This window comes from Trachemys scripta, chromosome 7 (genome assembly GCF_013100865.1).
Source record: "Trachemys scripta elegans isolate TJP31775 chromosome 7, CAS_Tse_1.0, whole genome shotgun sequence".
Taxonomy (NCBI): domain Eukaryota; kingdom Metazoa; phylum Chordata; order Testudines; family Emydidae; genus Trachemys; species Trachemys scripta.
The window spans coordinates 125,822,508-125,846,020 of NC_048304.1; the positions used below are offsets into that span (position 1 = coordinate 125,822,508).

Here is a 23,513-nt window from a genome sequence, read left to right on the forward strand (position 1 = left end):
TCACACACCTACCGGCAAAGGGTTAAAGTTCTGGTCCACAAGGTGATTATGTCCATGGTCAAAGAACGAGTGTCGCATCACCACCTCAATGCCCTGGTTGGCCAACATGCCCAAGGTGTTCAGCCACCTGGAAAGAGGAAGAGAGCTGTATCTATAGGTGGCCGGGGGAGCACGCTTGCTGAGTGGCTGGCCGAGAAACCCTCAAAGGCATGTTTCTGCCCCAAGGGCCACTCTCCAGTAGTTTGCACGGGGCACTAGCTCCAGGAGAAGGGATCGTTACGACAGAAGCCATGTCTAGCACTTTATTGTTCCAGATAGATGAACTGAAGGATCTCAGAAATTTTTTTACCAGCTGCATACTTAGCACCTCTCCCCTCCCTATACATCACACCCCATCCTGCCACCCCATCTCACCCCCAAGCACACCCAAGCATCTCACTGCATCCCACACCACCATACCCCTGCACACATCAGTTCTGCTTGTCCACAACTCCATCACCAGAGCCCATAGACACTCCCACTATCACCCCTACACACACATTGCATCCTCACACACAGCCACATCATTACAACCCATGTGCACAACCCTAACCATCACGTCCCCACACACACCATGCAGTCCTGGCATATGCTTCCTCCTTCCAAGCATCACAGACCTACAGACATACCTTACCACTCTCTCCAGAAGAAAAGACAATCTTTACTAAACCTCTAATTATTACAGTCAGCTCTAACCCTAGGAACTGGAGCTACGCAGCAAGAGACCAGCCAGCAAACCCTGGGAACATGAGCGCCTTGGGCTTCTAAGGTGCAAAGAAACTGGATCCCAAACCTGAGCCTTACAGAGCTCCTTGATAGGCTCTTCCTTGAGCTGAGATTGCACCCCCCGTGAACGAATGGAGTCGTGAGTGCAGCCTGAAAGAAAAGGGCAAAGAGCCGGGTGTGACGAACTGGGACTGTTCTTGCTGGGGTGTGGGAATGCTGACAGGGGAGTGTGACTAGGATGGTCTGCATCGGGGGATGGGAGCCGGCCCANACATGCGAACTGCGAGTGCCATCAAGCACCCCCGACCTAAGGGGGGGCGTGGAACGGAAGGGGCCTGGTGTAACTCCCACCAAGGAACTGGAGGGATGCGGGGGCATCCATGGGAACGGGGGTAGGTTCGAACTTCCCCAGGTCACTGGCTAAAGTGACCCTGCTCAGTTCGGTCTCGAAGGGGGGAGAGATGTGACGAACTGGGACTGTTCTTGCTGGGGTGTGTGAATGCTGACAGGGGAGTGTGACTAGGATGGTCTGCATCGGGGGATGGGAGCCGGCCCAAGGGAACATACCTGAGCTTGTAACATGAGAACCCAGGAGGGGGTTGGAGGTCAGGTGACTCCGGGGCCCGGGAAACCGAACAAAGGCTGTGGGAGGGGTCGCTGGAGGCAGAGTGCTGGAAGGAGGCTGGAGAGATGGCTGGGAGGCAGAGATGGCTCTGACCCCCCAAGGGGGGTGGGCTGGCATGCCCTGGGACCCCAAGCTGGACCTAACTGAGGGGGGGCCCTGTTGTCTGTGCCTGCAAGACCTGTCTTGGACTGTATTCCTGTCATCCAAATAAACCTTCTGCTTTACTGGCTGGCTGAGAGTCATGGTGAATCGCAGGAAGCCGGGGGTGCAGGGCCCTGAGTTCCCCGATACTCCGTGACACCGGGGAACCAGCAACAGGCCGGGGGAAGCGGGGTGCGGGTCTCTCTGTGGCCAGACAAGCATGTCAGAAGGTAAGCGGTGGAACAGCTTTACTTCCCTCTCTCTACAGATTTAGGGCTAGAACCATCCGGTTTTGTTCACTCCCAGCTCTGAGAGGCCCCAGGAATCGGACTGTTCTGAATAGTCCCACGCTTTGATTCCTGTGTGTGGCATGCGCCTGGGGGGCTGTTCCTCTTTCCCGTCTCCATTGGTTAGCACTTCCCATGGCAGGAGGGGGGACAGTTTGTATCTCGTTTGCACTGCTGTTAGCCCAGAGCTCCTCGCCTGCGGTAACGAGCAGTGGAGAGGTGCACTTACAGCAGAGCGGTGAACCTGCTCCCAGCTGCAGACAGCTGCCAGCACACGCTGCACTGTAGGAGTGTGTGTGGTTCCCATGTCCCTCCCCCCCAACTCACAGGAATCCAGCAGCGTATGAATCCGAGAGATTGTTCGTGCCTCCAGCTGAGGTGGCTCCGATACCTTCAAGCCAGATCTTCTTCCCAGGTGCATAGGTATTTACCACCTGTTCACAAAACAAAAAGAGCAGGAGACCGTCATCCCGTCCCTCTGCTGCAGGGCGCAAGTCATCACACTGCCTGGGCACTGGCACAAGCCTGAGAACAACCGGCCAAAGCGGGAGATTGTACAGCAGAGCCGGGAAGGGGAGCACAGCGCCTTGCCGAGCCCTTGGGGATGCCAGAGGGCAGCTGTATTATCAACCTGCCCGACACGGCAGAGGATGGAAATGTGCCCAGGCTGTGACGTTAGCTGATTGAACTAGGACCATGTAGAGCATTGTCGCTACCACTGGTATATAACTGCCACAAATCTTGTACAAAAGTTGTCAAGTAAGGTGTCTATGGAAAGGTTATGATTCGCTGAATAGGATTATGCTATTTGCATGCATGTATCTGAAGTTCTGAGTGTTGGCTCTATACCTGGAATTCTAATGTGTTTGCTTCTGGGAAACACCAACAAGGTGTTTAGCCAGCACATCTTAGAGGGACTATTCAAATTAAGTGGCTCATCAAGGAACATTTAACTCACAATGGAAGACATCGACTTACCCTGAACGGACTTCCCTGTGAAGAACCTGCTGTCTGGGGTATAGGTAATGACTTTTACTGGGACTAAGAGAAATCAGGCATGAACATGTGACTTGCCCATGTGACTCCAAACGCCACCTTTTACCTGTAATTTTCCACTAGCTGTACTGAGGGCTTTGTTTGAAACAATGGGATTCCCGCCACATGGCAGAAGCTATAAAAGGTGCTGGAAACACCTTCATTTTGCCTCTTTCCTGCCCAAACCTCTGGATTTATACTAATGGGAGCATCTAACCAAGGGACCTGGTGGCACCTTAAAGACTAACAGATTTATTTGGGCACAAGCTTTCTGTTAGTCTTTAAGGTGCCACCGGACTCCTTGTTGTTTTTGTGGATACAGACTAACACGGCTACCCCGATACTTGTAACCAAGGGACCGAGAACCTTCCAATGATTTGGAAGCAACCAGAGACTTGACTTAAGCCATCAGTTTATTCCATCACTGCTACAAGCCTGAACCAAGAACTTTGCAATTACTGTATGGAATTGATTCCACCAATTTTAACTCTCACCTTCCTTCCTTCCTCTCTTTCTTTCTTATAAATAAACCTTTAGATTTTAGATACTAAAGGACTGGCAACAGCGTGATTATTGGGTAAGATCTGAGTTGTATATTGACCTAGTGTGTGGCTGGTCCTTTGGGATCAGAAGAACCTTTTATTTGATGAAATTGGTTTTAAAGAACCCCTCCTCTTTAAGTCGAGTGTTTTTGGTGGTGATACAAGGACTGGAATGCCTAAAGAAACTGCTGTTCTGACTTCTTGTTAGCCAGTGTGGTGAAACAGAAGTTTACTTTTGTTGCTGGTTTGGTATATCTCATGGGAGAATAACCACCAGTTTGGGGGGGCGTCTGCCCTATTTCTCAGCAGTTTGTCCTGAATTGGTATTCTCAGTTGTGACCCACGACGGCCCGGTGACACAGGCATCAGACAGTGGATGGTTCACCCCCCTGAAAAAGGAGCAGGGGGGCGATAGGTGCAGGAACAGTCAGGCAAAGCACGTGCGGTTTCCAGTCCTGTGAGGCCAGATCTATGATGTGCAGAGGGAGCACTCAGGGATCTCCACCCCCAATTGGAGAGAGGATTGAGGGGATTTCCCTGCCTCTGGGGGACTCTGCTAAATCTCCCCCAGCAGAGAGCCCTGCCCCTGAAAGAATGCCGTATACAGCTGACGGCAAGCGTGGTGCTTCACGCTGGGCTGGGCACGTGGATCCCCCTGATGCTGCCCCTGCCCCTGCCCCTGCACAGGAGTTTGGAAATTTCTCACTCATGTTCCCCTCACCCCCTGAGAGCCTGGCGGGCGGGGCGACCCCAACTGCCAGCCAGTTCCTTCGCCACCCAGGGCCTGAAGGGTCAGACTCCCAGCTGGGGCTGGAGCGTGGGATCCCCAGCTCAAAAGCCACAATTACTGTAAGCAAGTGTGACACTGAGCCAGCGAGGGTTGAACAGCCAGCAGGCTACGGGCCCCACCTTCAAGAACAGATTAGGGAAGTACTGAAGTGGCAAACAGTCAGCAAAGCCACGTGAAATGGACGCGAGTTCCGTATCGTGAGCGAATTAGAGGTAAATACTAATTGTAGTTGTCTGTGTTTACCTATAAATATCTTGTTAGCTGTTAACAATGTGACCAGATTAGCTTGTAGATGCTAAATTTCAGTTCCTGTCTGCTACTGTATTCTAGTGATTTAGAGATCAAAAGGAATATTAGCAATTAAATGGAACATGTGGTGTAACAATGTCACTGTCTCTATTTCTCTTGGAAGTTTGTAGTAAACTGTCTCTGAACTGCTGGAATGGTTCATCGCCTTCTGCTAATCAATGCAACTAATGACCTGTGTGTACGTAGGAAATAGGAATTGACTTCAAAGTCACAACGTATATTACCCATTCTTCACCTGCTATGTTATCTGTCTCAAGAGGCTACAGTAGCCTGCTGGAAATCGACAAAAGATCTCTAGAGCCCGATCCTGTCATCTCAGATCTGCTTAAGCTTGAATCACAAGACTGAGGTCTCCAGCACCAGTCTGGATCTCTCTGCTACTTCTCATGGCAGAATTTATACAGACTCTGCACATGGCCTGTCTATCAGATTCTAGCCGAGGGAAATGATTCTGAAAGAACTTTTTGCAACTCAGCACCTCACCATCTCGACTATGAAACTGACCTAAGAACTTTATTCATATCTGTATGTATAATGATCTTTTACCCATAACCACTCTTGCTTTTCAATAAATCTTAGATTAGTTAATAAGAACTGGCTGTAAGCGGGTATTTGGGCACAGTCTGATACATTCATTGACCTGGTGGATAACGTGTCTGATATTTGGGGATTGGTAGAACTTTATTTATGGTGAATAAGATTTTAAATAATCCTCACCATATTTGACTTGGTTGTCTGGGTACTGGAGTTGGACTGATGCAGAAAGCTAAAAATCTCTCTACCCAAAACCACTGACCAGCCCCTGTATCCCCTGAGTCTAGTGCTGCTGGCAAAGAAGTTTAGCAATTAACATGCCTTCAGAGCAGAAAGACGGAAACTTCCTTAAATCAGAAGGAAGTTTATCTTGAAAGCCTGCCACTTTGTCCCATTGTATGTTATTACATTTGGCCAACATTGCTTGATAATTGGCAATTCTCATTTGAAGGGAGGCCAAGGAATAAATCCTTTTACCCGTAAAGATCCCCTTTTTTGGTTCCTTCTCTTTTGGAGTAGCTCTTGAAAGCTGCTTGGATGTTTTATTAAGCGTCGTGATTACGAATGAAGATGGAGCTGGGTGAGTATAAAAATACTCAGACCTCTAAGGAGGAACTTGATATTTTCAATCTGCTCATTTAGATGTTGCCCACATAAAGGTGATGTTGCCCATAACTCCTTAGCTGGTTCAAGGATACCTTCTTTAAAAGGCAGAGGCACCTTATTTTGAGTAGAAGGTTGGAGGATGTCAAACCGTTCATCTGACTTTTCCTGCACAAGCTCCAGAGGAATTTCGAACGTCTCTGCCATCCTCTTTAGAAATTCTTGAAAAGCCTGAAAGTTGTCTACTGTGGAAGGAACAGAAGACACTATGGCCTCATCGGAAGAGGCAACGTGTCCATTGTGGGTGTGTGCCAATGTTTTCTGTGGAGAACAGGCTGACTGCAGACAGCCTGTTGTAGGGAAACTGCCCCTCAAAGCAGAGTTAGCCGGAAATTGTTACCCAAACTATGCCAAGGAGGCCAGAAAGGCCAGGACTGGTACCCATGGGCATAAAGTGTAGAATTCCAGGGTGCTCTCATCTATGGAGGTAACTGAATATCATGTGAGCGGCTCCTAACTGGAGAAACGCAAGAAGGGTGGTTTCTGTGGTGTGTACATCTCTTAGCTGGGATAGGAGAGAGCTGCCTACTAGCCTTATCTGCTGCAGAAGCTAAAGAACAGCACTGAATTGAAGGAGCTGCTCTGCGAGGTGAAATAACTTGATGAGGAGCGGTAGGCTCCACTGTGCCAGGAGCAGGAGAGCTTAAGGCAATTTTCTTGACTGGTATTTTTGTCCACTGTGGCACTGAAAATCGTGGGGAAACTGAGGCAGGAGAGGCTTGTACAATAGGTGACTCTGGCTCAGGAGTAATCCTGATTTCCTCCTGTGACATAAAGGATGCCTCAGGCGGTACCAGCCCTGCCGATGCTGAAGAGGAAGCTGAAGTCTTCGAAGTTGCTTGTTTCGGTGATAAGTGTCTCTGTACTGAGCCTTCTGAGGCAGGCTTGATGCACTGCGGTACTGAGGTGGACAGAGGCAAGCAGGGGGCATTGGAGGCTGCTTGCAGTCGTGCTGGGGTAGCTCTGAGCCAATCTCGGCACAAGAGGGCGGAGTGCCTCTGTGCTGACAGCGAGTCCTTTGCTGCGTGCTGCTCTGTCCTTCCTTTATGCAGCACAGGCACGGAGCTCCAGAGCAGGGGGCTCGGATTGCTCTGGCAGGACCTCTGCAAGCTGAGATAGACTATCAGGGTTGGGAGGGACCTCAGGAGGTATCTAGTCCAACCCCCTGCTCAAAACATGACCAGTCCCCAACTAAATCATCCCAGCCAGGGCTTTGACAAAAACCTTAAAAACCTCCAAGGAAGGAGATTCCACCACCTCCCTAGGTAATGCATTCCAGTGCTTCACCACCCTCCTAGTGAAAAAGTTTTTCCTAATATCCAACTGTGACATTATTGATATAATCTGGGACCATATAGATCATTGTTGCAACCATGGTCCTGTAGTGGCACCAAATTGTGTATAAAGGGGGTCAAATGGGGTGTCTAAGACAAGGTGATGGTTTGCTGGTTATGATTATGCTGTCTATATGTGTGTATCAATTTTGTAGTTGAAGTTATGAATATTGGCTCTATACTGTCTGTATTTCAAACTTATGCTATGCTGCTGGGTGACATCCCAGACAAACTGATGTTAGCTCTGCCTAGCCTGCTTGATGGCCCATTAAGGACCATCAGCTATACAAGGACCCATTGAGAGAAGGCAGATACGCCTTGAGACTCAGCAAAGTATGCAGGGACTGGCCCATGTGACTCCAGACTCCATTTTGCTGTAATTTTCCACAGTAAGGACAAAGAGGTATTCTTACACCTGGAAAAGACTATAAAAGGCTGATGCCTCATCTCCATCTTGTCTTCAATCCTGCTTCGTACCTCTGGAGGAACTCTGCTACAAACTGAAGCTCTGAACAAAGGACTGAATGACCCAACCCAGCTGGGGATGTATTCCAGAGACTTGATTTGAACCTGCAGTTTATTTCATCACTGCTACAAGCCTGAACCAAGAACTTTGCCATTACTGTATGTAACTGATTCCATTTAACCAATTCTAGCTCTCATCTCTATCTTTTTCCTTTTATGAATAAACCTTTAGATTTTAGATTCTAAAGGATTGGCAACAGCGTGATTTGTGAGTAAGATCTGATTTGTATTGACCTGGGTCTGGGGCTTGGTCCTTTGGGATCAAGAGAACCTTTTTCTTTTACTGGGATATTGGTTTTCATAACCATTTGTCCCCATAACGAGTGGCACTGGTGGTAATACTGGGAAACTGGAGTATCTAAGGGAATTGCTTGTGTGACTTGTGGTTAGCCAGTGGGGTGAGACCAAAGTCCTCTTAGTCTGGCTGGTTTGGTTTGCCTTAGAGGTGGAAAAAGCCCAGCCTTAGGTCCCAGTTGGGTCCCGTCAGAACCAGCATCGTTACACCAACCTAGACCTCCCCCACTGCAACTTGAGACCATTGCTCCTTGTCCTGTCATCAGGTACCACTGAGAACAGTCTAGATCCATCCTCTTTGGAAGCCCCTTTAAGGTAGTTGAAAGCAGCTATCAAATCCCCCCTCACTCTCCTCTTCTGCAGACTAAATAATCCCAGTTCCCTCAGCCTCTCCGCATAAATCATGTGCCCCAACCCCCTAATCATTCTCGTTACCCTCCGCAGGACTCTCTCCAATTTGTCCACATCCTTTCTGTAGTGGGGGGCCCAAAACTGGCTGCAATACTCCAGATGTGGCCTCACCAATGCCGAATAGATGGAAATAATCACTTCCCTCGATCTGCTGGCAATGCTCCTACTAATAAAGGCCCATATGCCATTAGCCTTCTTGGCAACAAGGGCACGCTGTTGACTTATATCCAGCTTCTCGTCCACTGTAATCCCCAGGTCCTTTTCTGCAGAACTGCTGCTTAGCCAGTCGGTCCCCAGTCTGTAGCAGTGCATGGGATTCTTCCTTCCTAAGTGCAGGACTCTGCATTTGTCCTTGTTGAACCTCATCAGATTTCTTTTGGCCCAATCCTCCAATTTGTCTAGGTCACTCTGGACCCTATCCCTACCCTCCAGTGTATCTACCTCTCCCCCCAGCTTAGTGTCATCTGTGAACTTGCTGAGGGTAAAATCCATCCCATCATCCAGATCATTAGTGAAGATGTTGAACAAAACCGGCTTCAGGACTGACCCTTGGGGCACTCCGCTTGATACCGATTGCCAACTAGACACTGAGCAGTTGATCACTACCCGTTGAGCCTGACAATCTAGCCAGCTTTCTACCCACCTTATAGTCCATTCATCCAGCCCATACTTCTTTAACTTGCTGGCAAGAATACTGTGGGAGACCATATCAAAAGCAACAAGGAGATGCAGAAGTAGGTTTTTTTACCCACAAAAGTTTATGCCCAAATAAATCTGTTAGTCTTTAAGGTGCCACTGGACTCCTTGTTGTTTTTTGTGGATACAGACTAATATGGCTACCCCCTGATACATATCAAAAGCTTTGGTAAATTCAAGATATATCACATCCACCACTTTCCCCATATCCACAGAGCCAGTTATCTCATCAGAGAAGGCAATCAGGTTGGTCAGGCATGACTTGCCCTTGGTGAATCCATGCTGACTGTTCCTGATCACCTTCCTCTCCTCCAAGTGCTTCAAAATGGTTTCCTTGAGGACCTGCTCCATGATTTTTCCAGGGACTGAGGTGAGGCTGACTGGCCTGTAGTTCCCTGGATCCTCCTTCTTCCCTTTTTTAAAGATGGGCACTACATTAGCCTTTTTCCAGTCATCCGGGAACTCCCCCGATCGCCACGAGTTTTCAAAGATAATGGCCACTGGCTCTGCAATCACATCCGCCAACTCCGTCAGTGTCAAACCTGCTCTCCCGTGTTTTCTTGGAATTCCTGGGGTGTTACTGTCCCTGGCTGGCAGACTCCGGATTGTGCATTGTTCTCATTCCATTGCAGCCAGAGATTCACACCAATGCAGGATTGGGCCCTGGGCAGCTGTTCTCGAGACTAGCCGAGCCCCAGCAGGGAGTCACGTATCTGCAGGTTACGCTGTGCCTCTCCGAGAGCCCCCCCCTTTTAATGCTAGGCCAGAGGCTTGCAGACTTGGTGACAGCGCTGCCTCATTTGAACATGGAGGACGTCATTTTGAAGAGCAAAATAGCTTCCTCTGCATAGCACGGCCTCACGCCTCCTGGAGATGACCTTGCACGCTCCATACATTGAGGTCATGCTGTGCGGCGCAAAATGACGCCCTCTGCACACTAGGAATCACTGTGACCCCACGTGCTGCGACCCACAGTTTGGGAACCGCTGCATTAGACCCTGGGCCCCCCAGATACGTCTACACAGCGTTTTGGAGCCTGCGGGAGCGAGCATCCCAACCTGGGGTGACAGACTAGCGCTCTAGAAACAGCTGTGTAGACAGTGCCTTGACATGCCAGCTCAGGCGGGAGCTTGGGCTCCGAAGCCTAGGGAGGGCGCGGACGCCAGAGCCCTAGCGGCACCTTCAGCGCGCTGGCCACACGGCTAGCTCTAGAGCTGTAGGTAGAGCCCCGCTAGCCCAGGTCTGTCAAGCCAGGCTTCAGGGGGAGGCTGGGAGGCCCCAGAATGCTGTATAGACGTACCCTGCTCCATCACTCCACGCCTGGGTTCCTGGCCCCAGCACCTCTGGTCTCACCAGGGCTCTTTCAGCAGGCTTGGAGCCTGCCCCTCCTGGGAACCAGCCAGCCAGCAGGCATTTGCAGCGACCCAGGGCAGACTTTTCCAAGCATGACCGTGTTTATGGGTCAGCTGGACTTCAGTAGTTAGGGACAGTGAGTGGAAATGGCCAGTTTCTCTTTGCTCAGTTAGGCAGCCCGATGGTGCGGTGGACGGGCAGGCAGGTGGCCTGCTTGCAACTAACCTCCCTGGCCTTACTCTGCTGGGAGCGCCGGAGAGCTGGATTCCTGTCCCCCTTCCTAATGCCTTGGGCTTGGTCCTTGGTCTTACGTCCCGCTGTTTTCACGTGTACACACGGGTTCAGGTAGGGGACAGGCTGTGGTCACACAGGTAATTGTCCATCCACATCCAACAGGTCCTCTGGGCTGGCTGACTCCATGGTAACGTCATTCACATGCTCACAGTATTGTTCGTCCATTCATACCAACCTGGCATGATCCACACCTGGTCAATTCATCATTTAACCCCCCGTCTCTGGAAAGAAATTAACCCCTTTGGTAGCAGTACAAAAGTAAATAGGGAAACTGAGTCATGCATGCTTTTCATACTCCCCCCCCCCCTCCCCATATTTCCCATGTCCTCCCTCCAGGGCTTTCCCCTCTCCCCCACCTCCTTCCCCCGCTCCAACCATGTCCCCTCCCCCCCCCCCCGCCCTTCTGGGTCCCTGTGTTGCCTCCGCGTCTCTTTTTGTCCTTGCTCTCACCTTCCAGGTAACTGCACCCCTTCCTCCATCGCCGCCCAGCCCTGCTCCCCGTGTCTCCTTCCATAGGCTCTACCCCATGCCTGAGCAACCTCCTGTCTCAGCTCACCAAGCTACACACCACCCTCCTCCAGGCCCCTCAGAGCATCTCACTCCGCCTGCTTTTCAGCGTAACCCTGCCCCCCGCAGCACTGCACAAATCATGTGCCACAACGGGAGAAGTTCTGCTCAGCTGGGCCCAAAGGAGACAAAAAGGCTGGTTGAGTCACACAGGCAAAGCCCCCAAGGACAGAGCTTCCTGCCGTCACAGATCAAACAGTGAGAGGGCAGCATTTCCTCAGGCCTTGACTCTCTCTTTAGCTTCCCCCCTTCTGCTGCTGGCATACTGCCCGCCCCCTGGCCAGGACTCGGGGCGGCTGCCCATGAAGCTGGTTTACAAGGTGGGGGACACAGTTTGGCTCTGTGCTGCATCACCAGCAGGCCTGTGGGGCACGTCCCCTCTGCAGCGCCAGGGACGCCCGGCCTCACCCTGCTCATGTCTGAGCTGAGAGGAGGTGCCATGCTGGCGGGGCTTGAAGCCTCTGAGTAGCCTTTCTTCCCCCCAAGACGCCAGACTCTGCCCAGAGAGGAAGGTCCCTGTGTGTCGAGGGAGATGCTCGCAGCCCGGGAACGCTGAGCCCGAAGGCAAGAGACGCTAACAGCTCCGCTAGCAGGGTGCACCGGAGTGCCCCAGCCCCGGCACCAGCCAGCCGCGAACATGCCGTTACTGGAGTTCCAAGACTGGGATGGCACCGAGGTGACAGGAATGGAGGCTGCACATAGATGCCAAGTAGGCAGCAGTTTACGAAAAAACCCCAGGTGCTTAGGTCCCAAATCCCAGGGTGCCAGAGCCTTGTGGCAGGTGCTGGAGCACAAGAGCTCCCAGAAATGGAGCTTCTGTCTCAGCCCTGAGCCGAAGGCAGAGCAGGGAGCCAGGAAAGGAAAGCCGGGGCGCTCGCGGTCCAGAGAAGAGTCAGTGCAGCGGCCGCACAGAAGCTGCTTGGTTGGAGTGGATGGGAAGCGTTTAGAGTCGGCGGGGGGACCCCTTCCAGGGGCCGGCTCGCTCTCTACCCCACTACGCTGCCCTCAAGGATAGAGTTGGAGAAGTCCCGCCAGCCCTGGGCTAAGGCGCTCCTGGGAGTATCCGTACAAACCCCTAAGAGATGCGAGGTATGATGGACATGTCAGACAGCCAGGAGCTCCCCTCCCATGCCCGGCACAGAGCCTTCTCTCCAGATTTCCCAGCTCCTCCAGGCAGGGCCCTGAGCACTGTGGTCACTAGATGTTTGCAAAGTCCAAGGAACCAGGAGCATTTGTGGGCGGATGCAGCATGTGGCTAGACTGGGATCCCAGGAAAAGGTTAAGGACGCCAGCGCTGAGGTGCTTCTCTCACAGCCTGTGAGAGCGTCCCTGACGGAAGGCCCAGAGGTGCTGGCATTCTGCCTATAATTATCTAAGCCCGCCACCTTCCTGAGCAGAGAGGAAGCAATAAAACAGGAGAGTGTCTGAGCCCAGCTGTGCTAATCAGCCGGCAGGATGCACTCACTCCCAGTGAAGCTGCAGCCCATTAGCGCCCAGCTCCGCGAGCTCTCAGCTGCGCTGGAATTCCCACAGGACTCTTCCCCCTGCCCCAGCAGCTCCTCCAGGCTTCCCGAGAGTCAGGTCCCTGCGAGCCCCTGTCCCTGCCGGCGTTCCTAGGGCCCTGCGCCTACTCCCAGTGGCTGCTCACGCTGCAAGAGGAGCAATGCGGGGGCAGCTGTAATGGCATGCGACACTGCCCAAGCTCTCCGGTGACACCCCGGTTCTTCAGGTTTGGATCCCATTTCCCACCTCTGAAAATGCCTCCCTTGACGTTCTCACTCCACGTGGCCATTTGTTCCCTCTGACGGCCCCCTGCAACCTTCCCTAGCGAAGAGGGAACGAGCCCGTCCCTGCACCCATAGCCGGCACAGCCATTCACCCTCCCTGCCTGCGCCCAGCCCAGCGTCTGGTGATCCATGCGGTACCTGCTGCGCTCCTTATGCCCTTGCACGGGCTCTCACCACCAACCCCTCCAGGGGCAGGAGCACGCCAGGATTATTTCTTGACATGGTCAGCGATTGTCCCTCCCACTTCGCTGCATAGCCCCTCAAGTCCCTTTCCTGTGGCCCCGCTACAGACTCTCCAGACAAGAACGGCGATAGTCAGGCAGAGCAGTGACGAGTGGTATAAAAACCCAGACAGAACAGAGACAACACGTCCTCCAGTCCCTTTATCAAGTGCGTAGCCCCTTCTTGAGAGTCTCCCATTTGAAGATGTCCTGTTTTTATTGTGGGGCTCGCAACTGAGCATGCAGCGCTAAAGCCCTGTCCACACTACAGCTGAAGCCGGCTAGCTCCCTTGCTCAACACACGTTTCCCGCACAGCCATTGCTAGCACGCTGTAGCCCTGTCTGCCCGCCTAGCACGGACAGGAATATTTCCTGAGTCTCAGGCTAGCCAATCAGTGCTGTAGATTCGGACACAGCAGATAGAGGATAGCCGGGGTTTATAGCATAGTCAGTCACCACATGACTGCCAGGGAGAAAACAAATCGCTGTTCAGAATGGCCAAGGTGTCACTTGTGCTAGAATCATGCTTGCGGTAACTACTGGAACTGCGTTAATCACAACCTTGCTACCAAATCACAGCACTAGCCTGGCCCCGTGGAACTGTGACCCCAATGTTTTCCCTTGGTCACAAACATGCACTTGGATCAAAGGGAGAGCTCAGTTTTTTGTCTGGCCTGATCTGTTTTCGGAAGCCCCCTGGCCTCCACTTCCCAGGTGCTGCCAGATGTGTCGAGACCAAGGCCCTGCTCTTTGCTCGGTGTGGTTAGGAGCTCTGGAGATGGGCGGCCCTGCTCTTGGCTCCCCTTGCCCCCGCCCCCATGTATACGGGGCTGTTGGTCCTTCACTGAAACTCAGGGGGGTTTTTTGGTTGGCCTCTCACAATACCAAAAGAAAGGGGAAGACCTGAAAATAAATCAGGATCCTGAGACTGACAGTTCCCACGGCCAATGGAGAGAGGCCAACACTCCAGGTCAGCATAATTGTCAGGGCAGGCAGGCCAATGGGGGAGCCAGGAGCCTGGGGGCCCATCCTTGGTGTGAGCTGGGGCTGCCTGAGCCGCAGTAGGGCAGAGCTAAGGGGAGAGCAGCAGCCCAGAAGGCAGAGCCGGGCTGGAGGCAGAGCAGCAGCTCTGAGCCACAAGAGTGGGAGCTGGGGCAGCGCAGACCAGCCACCCCGATGGGGAGCCAGGGCTGGAGCCTGGAGCTGTGGGGCCGGAGCCGCGGAGAAGACGCCGGCCGAGCCGCGGAGCAGACGCCGGCCGTGCCGCGGAGCAGACGCCGGCCGAGCCGGGGACCAGACGCCGGCCGAGCCGGGGACCAGACGCCGGCCGAGCCGCGGAAAAGACGCCGGCCGAGCCGCGGAAAAGACGCCGGCCGAGCCGAGGACCAGACGCCGGCCGAGCCGCGGAGCAGACGCCGGCCGGAGCCGGGGACCAGACGCCGGCCGAGCCGGGGACCAGACGCCGGCCATGCCGCACATGTTCCTGCAGCTGAGCACAGCGAGTAGCTGGGGAAAGAGAGAGGGCCCTGGGCAGAGGGCCCAGCGCAGGGAGACATTGCCAGAGAAGAGATCTAGCAGGCTGGATTCAGGGGGGGTTGTGACCCCGACGGGGGGCTAATGATGGGAGAAGGGTCCTGTCACGTAGAGCCTGAGGGTGTGTGGCCACCCCCAGAGCAGAGTCCGACCTGCAGTGTCACCACAGCATGGCCAGGGCCTGGACAGGGGGCCTGCGACGTGTGAGGAGCAGACTGGGGGCTTTCCTTACGGCCCAGAGACGCTGATTGTGCCGTCCCCGTGCCCACAGAGCGGGGTCTTGTTTTCCTTTAGCCTTTTCCATTTTTCCATATTTTTCTTACAGTTGCTGTTTAATAAATCGTATGTGGTTTGAACGTAATGCAGGGATCAGTGGGTCAGGCACGTGGCCACCCCAGGGTGGAAGGGGAGCCCTTGCGGGCAGGCAGGCCCCCGGGTAAAGGGCGTGGGAGCGAGGACTCAGATCCTTTCGCTAAGCCAGGAACGCTCCCCACAATAGCGGGACTATCCCCCGCTCACACGTAGTGGTCTGTTAAACACAGTATCTCAGTGTTCAATGCTGCTTCTTTCAGGGACTCGGGAGGCAAGTCGCGAGAGCGACCGATTTAAATAAGTTTGGCTTTGCCACCCGCTCCTTCGCCTGCTGCAGCCCCCACTCACTACCCCAACATTGCATGGGCCCCAAGAATCCTCCCCCTGCATTTCCAGGTACCCTTGAGCCCAGTCCAGTCACAGTCTGCTCCTCGAAGTTACCTCCTGTCCACAGGCCACAGTCAGCATGTCACACCTGGAGGAGATTCAGCTGCCACCCCCCGATCAGCCCTGGCTGGTTCCCATTTGTTAGCTGGGAGTTCAGTGGCACGGCTCCTTGGCCAGCTTGCCCAGTCAGAGTCTGGTAGCTGCCAGCCCCCATGACCACCACCTGGCTTGGCTCGCAGCCCCGTTTACCTGCACAGGGGCTGCCTGACCTCCCCGTCGAGAGTCAGGTGATTGACAACTGAAAACATGCCGGACCCAGGAACAGCCAAGACCAAGTCCCCGTCTCCCCCAGCCAGGTCCACTGCTGAACACTATTCCTGAGCCCAAACGTGCACAATTTGGACCACGCGTGCAGGCCCCGACCAGAAGCCTGTGCCAACTCCAGTGCGCTGAGCCACTGCCGCTAGAGCTGGGTCGCCCTCTCACCCCGCGCAGCCCCTTGGCACTCACGCACTTTCTGGATTTTCCTGATCTGGTCAGAGAGCGTGTCTAACAGGCGTGTTTTCAGGAAGTCCGTCACTTTGGCCACTCGGCCATCAATGTAGTAACTGGAATGAGAATAAGAAGGCAAGAATCAGACAGGAACTACAGCAAGGAGCTGGGAGTAACTCTGTCCCTCACCTTGTCTTCTGGGCATCTGCCGGGCCACACCCAGACGGCTCCTTTGCTCAGGCTGCTCATGGACTGGGACAGTCCCTGCCTCATTCCCCCTCCCCGAGCACTGACCCCTCTCCTCCACGTGCTCCTGATCATGTCGGGACGTACCAGTTTGTTCAAGGCATGGAGCGAACTGCACCTGAAGTGCCAAACGCTCCCCTGCAGCAGGAGGAGCTGGGAGCTTGCTCACTACTCTTCCGATCACTACGGGTAGATAACAGGGCAATGGGCATGTAGATACTTCACAGGGAAGTCGGAAGACCAGGAGCTGGCAGCCGGACCGCACAGGGAGTTGTAAGGTGTTACTGATTACTGTCTGTGAAGTGCTCTGAGATATCCCACTGAACGGGGGGCAGCACCCCGCAGCAGAGGGGTGGAAATTCTAAATCTGAACATGTCAGACTGCTGTGTAAGTCTGCGTGACTCCTGGCTTCTCTTTGTGAGATCAGTGCTCTGTCCTCGGACTCCCCCAGAACAGCAGCTGCACCCAATGCTCACAGAGACTATTTCCATCCTTCTCTACCTTCCACCTCCGAGCTCTCGCATACAATACACGTCCCGAATCCAGAGGGGGCACCTGCTGCCAGTCCACTGCCCATGATGCCCAGGGACAAACGGGCAAGTTTTGTTTTCTGTGGCCCGAGGCACCAGGTTCTGGTGAGTGCTTAAAGCAGTGGGGAGAGGACAGCACACTGAAGTACAGTGTGACAAATCGTCCCCATGAAGGAGCCCACACGAGGTCTATGCACCACGGGCATCCCAGCCAAGCCCCAGCAGACTTGTGCTGCACAATCCTTCAGCACAGGGTTAATTTCACACCATGCAAGATGGATGCCCGGTACCACACAGAGTGACAAGAAAAAATTGGGACTAACTGGGGCCTGGTGGTCAGCCTACCAGCCGACTTGTAATTGTAAATGCCCTATAGCCAAAAGTCTCTCTCCTCTGTCAGGGCCCTTCTAGAGACACGTTTCTCTGCGCTGCCCACAAATCAAACCGTAACCTATGTCACTCCAACACCTGCTCCACTCCAGCAGCTCGTAAGCAAGAGACGTACGAAAGAGGGACCTTGCAGTATGTCTTGTCTTATCTGTGTCTCTAGACTGCAAGCTGCTAGGGGCAGAGGCTGTCCTTAGCGGTGTTTCGTACAGCACTTGGGATAATGTTCTTAAATCCCTGACCATTCCGTGAACAGACCACGAACAGCTGGCACCAATGGGACTATGCTTTCTACAAGCGAGTTACAAACACAGTGGTCCCCGGGGATGGCAGATATTTAGTAAGGGACGGACGCTCTCAAGAACTGAATTGAAAAGCTCATTTAGACGGGCTTGGATGAAAGCACTGTCCCATGGGTTGAAAACTAGCTGAAAGATCAAACAAAGGGTTATGTTAACGGACATGGATGGCAGTTTGGGAGAAGTGCTGCAGGGATCGATGTCACTTGACCCCTTCGTTACTGATCTGGACAGAGCGGGAATGGCACACTAATGTATTCACAAGTGATGATGGGTGGGGAGGTTCTATGAACATCAGTGACAAAAAGAACAACGTTACCTGAGATTAGAGCCGGGGCAGGAAATAGAGTGAAAACCAGCTTGGAAACTACAGCTCACCCCGCTGGGGAAGGGAATGTGAAAGGCAGGTGTTCAGTGGGAGGGAGATGTCTGGGAAGCAGGGATCATAGAACAGCCTAGAAGTGAAGGAAAGCATGTTACTCATGAATCCGTAACATGACACAGCAGCAAGAGAGAGCAATGTGATTTTGGCTGCAAGAGCCCAGAGGACATCCTGGAGTGAGGAGGGAATGGGAATCCTGACACGGGGAGGGCAGGTGGCGTGGCTCTGCCGTTAGTTCTGGGCACCACATCATCAGAAAGACACTGACTGGCTGGAGTCCCAAGAAAAGCAACAGAAAGGCTCAGCGGACTCGAGGAACTGCTTCCTGAGGGAAGCTGGAAAATGCCGAATGTGTCTAGCTTGGCTAAGTGGTAAGTCAGGGGACTTGACGCAAATCTATGAAGGGTTAAACACCATCGAGGAAGAAGATTTATTTAGCAGAATAAAAGGGAACATTACTAGGGGTAATGAGATGAAAGTAAAAAAAAGAAACATTGAGCTTCAATATCAGGAAAGCCTCCATGAGAGCCCGTGGAACTGTCTTCATTTAACCAGGGGAGGGTAACAACAGAAGACTCCATACCATTCACTAGGGACATCTTGCAAATCTAATGTCATGGAAAGTTCTTAGGTACTCCAGCAACGGATGCTACAGGAACCCGAAACTGGACATATAGATTTAAAACTAAATTAGGCCAAGCCCTCTGAGAAAGAACTGTCAGGAACTCTCCTGCTTTGGCACCACGATGGACTGAATAATGGGTCTTTTCCATCACTATTTTACATGGTTCAAACTTAGGCAAGACACTTTAAAAATCAATGTGTGACTTTAGCAATTGTAACGTCTTTACAGCAGGAGAAATGTCTGCCAGGCTTGGATTACTTCTGGTTCTACACTCAAGACGCAATGAAATCAAGTGTGCTGGATAAAAGAGTCACGTCAATCCAGCCTCAGAAAAGCCAAGAGCAGCCACACAAAGGCAGAGTATTCACAAGTCATTAAAGATCTCGCCCCCAGAACAACGATTTCTATTTAGGAACACGGCAGCTAGATCAAAGGGAGGAGTCACCACAAAGTGACAATGGGTATTCAGTATGGAGGGGCAGCCCTATATCTGCCTTTCAAACATTGGAAGAAGAGGTCTTGGTCATATTAGCAAATGGAATTTCTAGGAAAAGGCTGTATAGCGATTTTAGCACCATGTAATGCTTTGTTTGTTTGTGTGGTTCATAACCTCCAGACAGCATCTGCAGCTCAGAAATGATATGGTCAGAGACACCACACACTTTACTAGTGACATCTACGGCTTTTAGAATTAACTTGCACCACAATCTGACAGGAGAGGAATGGTGTGAGGAAAACACCCTCCCTTGTGGGAACTACTGGTGATAAGGGGCACTCTGGTTCTGCGCGCACCGGGGAGACATCGGCGCCCAGGAGTGGGGACTCCCATGTTGAGGACACCAACAGATCCTTCTAGTGGAGGAAATGGTGTGGTGCCGGCAGGAGGTTGGTGCCGGCACTTCATTGGTGTAGCAGTCGGTGCTGGTGGCACCGCTGTTGTGTCGGCGTCGGAGGGGGCGTCAGAGTGTGGGTCTCGGCGCTGTCTCCTTCAGCAGCGTTGACAGTGCCATGGAGGAAGAGGTAGGCTCGGTCTTGCCTCTCAACTCTGCACTGAAGCGCTGGGGATCGGCAGAGGCCACTGTGTGGGCGGCGCTGGGGGACCCCGGTGCCTCGTGTGTGCTAAGCCGCGGTGCAGTCGGCACCGAGGAGAGTGACCTGGTTGGAGAATGCTTTCTCTTGCTCTGCTCTCTGCGAGGCGAATTAGAAGCTCGCTTCCTCGATGATTGTTTTGGGGAATGAGCCTTAGCTGAGTTCGATGGAAAGGTCTCCAGTGAGCTATTCCCAGTGGGGTCTGTTGTCCTGGGTCCAAAGCTGGCCAGAGCTACTTTTCCATCAGGATGAGTTTAAGCCTCAGGTCTCTGGGCTTTGAGGTTGCTGCAGTGAGCGCACTTCTAAGGGATGTGCAACTCACCCACACAACAAACACACTGCAAGTGTCCATCCGACACTGGAACCACTTCCCTGCATGTCATGCAGTGTTTGAAGCCGGGTGAACCAGGCATTTTTTCCAGTTCACTGCCATTATCCTACCTAGTCTACAGATTTCATTTTTAAATTTTTTTTTGAGACCGAAGAAAGAAAGGTAAGTGTGAGATTCTGTACCTCGGGGGAACACCCTACACCCCCATATTCATCCTTGTAAAATGATTGTGTGGTGTCCAATGCAAAGTTTGTCACACTGGGTGTCTTCGGAAGGCTCATGGTGCACTGAGCATTGTTGTTATAGTGATGTTATAGGTTGTAATTTCATGTATAACAGTTATGAGGCTGAACATGTGTCTTCATGGCTTAAAACAGGCCCAGGCAAAACTCTCCCGGAGCAGAAGTGTAGTTCACACCTCATCAGGGCATGTATGGGACAAACCCAGCCCAGCCTCACAGGAACAAAGGACGCTGGCCTAGGCAGCAACAAAGGATCACCCCCCTTCCCTTGGTCAGGTTGGGACTGTGATGAGGTAATGCTCACCTGACCCTGAAGGGGGGGGGGGCAAAGCCAAGAGGGAAGAAAGAACATGATAAAAGGGAGAGACGTTTGCCATGCTCTTCCTTTCTCTTCCACCTCCATCTACACACATCACCACCAAGCGACTGAAGCGCTGATCAAAGGGCAGAGCCTGGCTGAAGGGCAACCAGGCAGCCTGTGGTGAGAAGCATCTAAGTTTGTAAGGGCACTGAAAGTGTTAAGAGCAGCTTAGAATGCGTTTTGCTTTTATTTCATTTGACCAAATCTGACTTCTTGTGCTTTGACTTATAATCAGTTAAAATCTATCTTTATAGTTAATAAATCTGTTGGTTTATTCTACCTGAAGCAGTGCATTTGGTTTGAAGCCTGTCAGAGACTCCCCTTGGGATAACAAGTCTGGAACATATCAATTTCTTTGTTAAATTGACAAACTCATATAAGCTTGCAGCGTCCAGCGGGCACAACTGGACACTGCAAGATGGAGGTTCGTAGGATTGTGTCTGGGACTGGAGATATTGGCTAGTGTCACTCGCTTGCACAATCCAAGCAGTTTACATGCCAGAGGCTGTGCGTGAACAGCCCAGGGGTGAGGGTTCTCACAGCAGAGCAGGGTAAGGCTGGCTCCCAGAGTCGAGGATTGGAGTGACCGAGCAGATCACCGGTCCAGATAACACCCGGGGAACGTCACAGTAAGTAACTAGCTAATAACTAAAACATATGCTATCTAAATTACCGTAACACTATCTGAACAGTAGTACTATCTATCTTTGCAGGGTTGCTGGGACTCCATCTCAGGCCAGGGACAGTTGAGAAGGAACTGAGGAGGTCGGGTCGCACATGCGCTAGATGAGGCACCAATGGCTCCGCGAGACAGGCACCGCAACCTGCACGGGCACTGCTGCTGAAACTCTCCAAGCGAAGATGCAGGGATGCACCAGCACCTGAAGTGGAGCACCCACAGGGACATCACTAGAAGAACAAGCCTGGGCTACTTCCTTCTCTCCCCTCGTGAGGTACATGGATCTCAGCGTCATCCTCAGTCTCCCCAGGATACACTGCCAGCAGCTCCTTGGTGTCCTGGTCAGCCGGCAAGTCGGGCAGGTCTGGTGAGTCCTCAGTGCTGCAGAGGTCCACTCTGGGCTCCTGCTCCAGCAGCAGGCGGGAAGTGTCTGGCTCCTCCGGCGGCTCCATCCCAACTGAGCTGCAAGGCCAACCTTCTATACTTCCTGTCCCACCCCTCAGCTTCCAGCGGAGCGGGCGCAGGTGTCCTGGCTTCGTGCACCAACGGGTGGGCGCAGGTCCTTCCCTGTCAATCTTGGAGGGAGGCCACACCCCCTCACAATAAGCCTTTACTTTTATATGACATACTAATGGACAGAGATCACTTAGGACCCTGAATTTCTTTTGAAAGCCATAGGGCTGGAGTGGTTAACCTGCCACACCATGGCATAGCATTCTCTTTCTGTGACAGAATAATTCTGTTCCGGGGGGTCACTTTCTGGCTTCGGAAAGCAATGGGGTGTTTCTTGCAACTCTCGCCAATGGCATTAGTGCAGCACCTAGGCCAATGCCTGCGGTGTCTGCGCAGCTCAAACAGTCTGTCAAAATCTGGACTGGCCAGAACAGGGTTTTCACACAAGATTTTCTTTACCTCACCAAACTCTCTTGACATGCCTTTGACCATATGACTTTGGCTTGGTCTTTTTACATACATTGTTATTTTGCAACGTCAGTGAACCCCCAAACCAACGGTCGGTAATGGCTTACCAGATCTATGAAAGACTGGAACTGCCTTTTGGTGTGCGGCACAGGCCAATTAACAATAACTTCAACCTTTAAGGGATCAGGTGAGATTTGATCACCTACCCAGTGTCCCAAATAAGGCAACGTGGCTGCTCCAAGTGTATATTTAGACTTTTATAGTCAGACCAGCCTCTGAGCTTTGACAACACAATTCCCAAGTGTTTCTTGTGCTCAGTTCCAGTGTGCTAAACACCGCTATATAGTTGACGTAGGCCCTTGCCAAGTCCTGTCATCTGTTTAATACGTGGTTCACCAGCTTCTGAAAAGTGACTCCTGCAGTAATTAACCCTAATGGTAACACTTTGAATTCACACAGTGCCAGAGCAGTACTAAAAGCAGATCTTTTCTGTGACTCGGGTTGCAAAGGAATTTGCCAGTTCCCTTTCACAGGGTCACATGTGGTAAGATACCTAGGTTTGCTCACAGAATCTAGCAGACCATCAATTCTAGGTGTAGGCTAAGCATCGGAGACAGGGACGCCCCAGGCTGGCTGGTCCGGAACAGGTGCTAGCAACATCCTCCAGGGGGAATTCAGCACGGGACAGATAATGTTGCTACGCACATGTCACCAGGATGCTACTAACCAGCAAGTGTCAGTTTTCACATGACACCTCACGAGGCAGGCTTTGTACAAAACTCGTTACACTGGTGCACAGGGTGTGACCCCACAGTGCTCAGGGTCACAGCCCATTTCACAGATGGGGAACCGCAGCACAGAGAAGGGGGATGAGTTATCCAAGGCCACCCAGCAAAGTCTAGGGCAGAGCTGAGAACAGACCACAGGTCGCCTGCCTCCCGATCCTGTTCCTCCTCCACTAGACCCACGGTCCAGCTCTGCAGCTAACGCCCCCACTGTCCCGCCCCCTCCATGGCTGCCTGTTTCCCGACAAGGGAGGGTCAGTGGGTTTTCTTGTCTTAACGCAGGTTAGTCCCAACGCGGGCTGGTTCGTACACACCCTCGTACCTGTCGGAGCTGAAACGCCGGAGCAGACAAGGCAGCACAGACGCTAACATGGGCTCCGCTGGCCGAGTCAAAGCCTGGCAGAACTAGGGGCCCCTCCGCCTTCACTAGAACAGCGTGGCCTGTGCAAAGTCTGCAGGGCCTTGTCACACGCGGCAGCGTTCGTTAGCCAACATGCCTCCAAAGCCTGCTCTAGACAAGCCTAAGAGGGCAAAGCGCAAACTTCCCCTGAGCCTGCACACTGTCTGCAGGGACTCCCCACCTGCAGAGCCCCCAGCAGCAGGGCCTACGCCCCACCCCACGCCCCTGGGGGGAGCACACCCCCGCCAGCAGCGCCCCCTCACAACACTGAGCAGCACTCCGCCACAACCCCACGTCCCTGGGGGGAGCACACCCCCGCCAGCAGCGCCCCCCCACAA

The 23,513-nt window shown here is 52.7% G+C and overlaps 1 protein-coding gene across 1 annotated transcript in view; it reads right to left on the minus strand.

The window, feature by feature from the left end:
- Nucleotides 1–23,513, minus strand: part of HPSE2 (heparanase 2 (inactive)) — a 255,716-nt gene that overhangs the window by 24,598 nt on the left and 207,605 nt on the right. Inside the window, exons 7-9 of the mRNA XM_034776404.1 lie at nt 15,920–16,013; nt 2,146–2,252; nt 13–127 (exon numbers count right to left, since the gene is read on the minus strand). Coding sequence (XP_034632295.1) covers nt 13–127; nt 2,146–2,252; nt 15,920–16,013 — 316 coding nt within the window. The remainder of the gene's footprint in view (nt 1–12; nt 128–2,145; nt 2,253–15,919; nt 16,014–23,513) is intronic.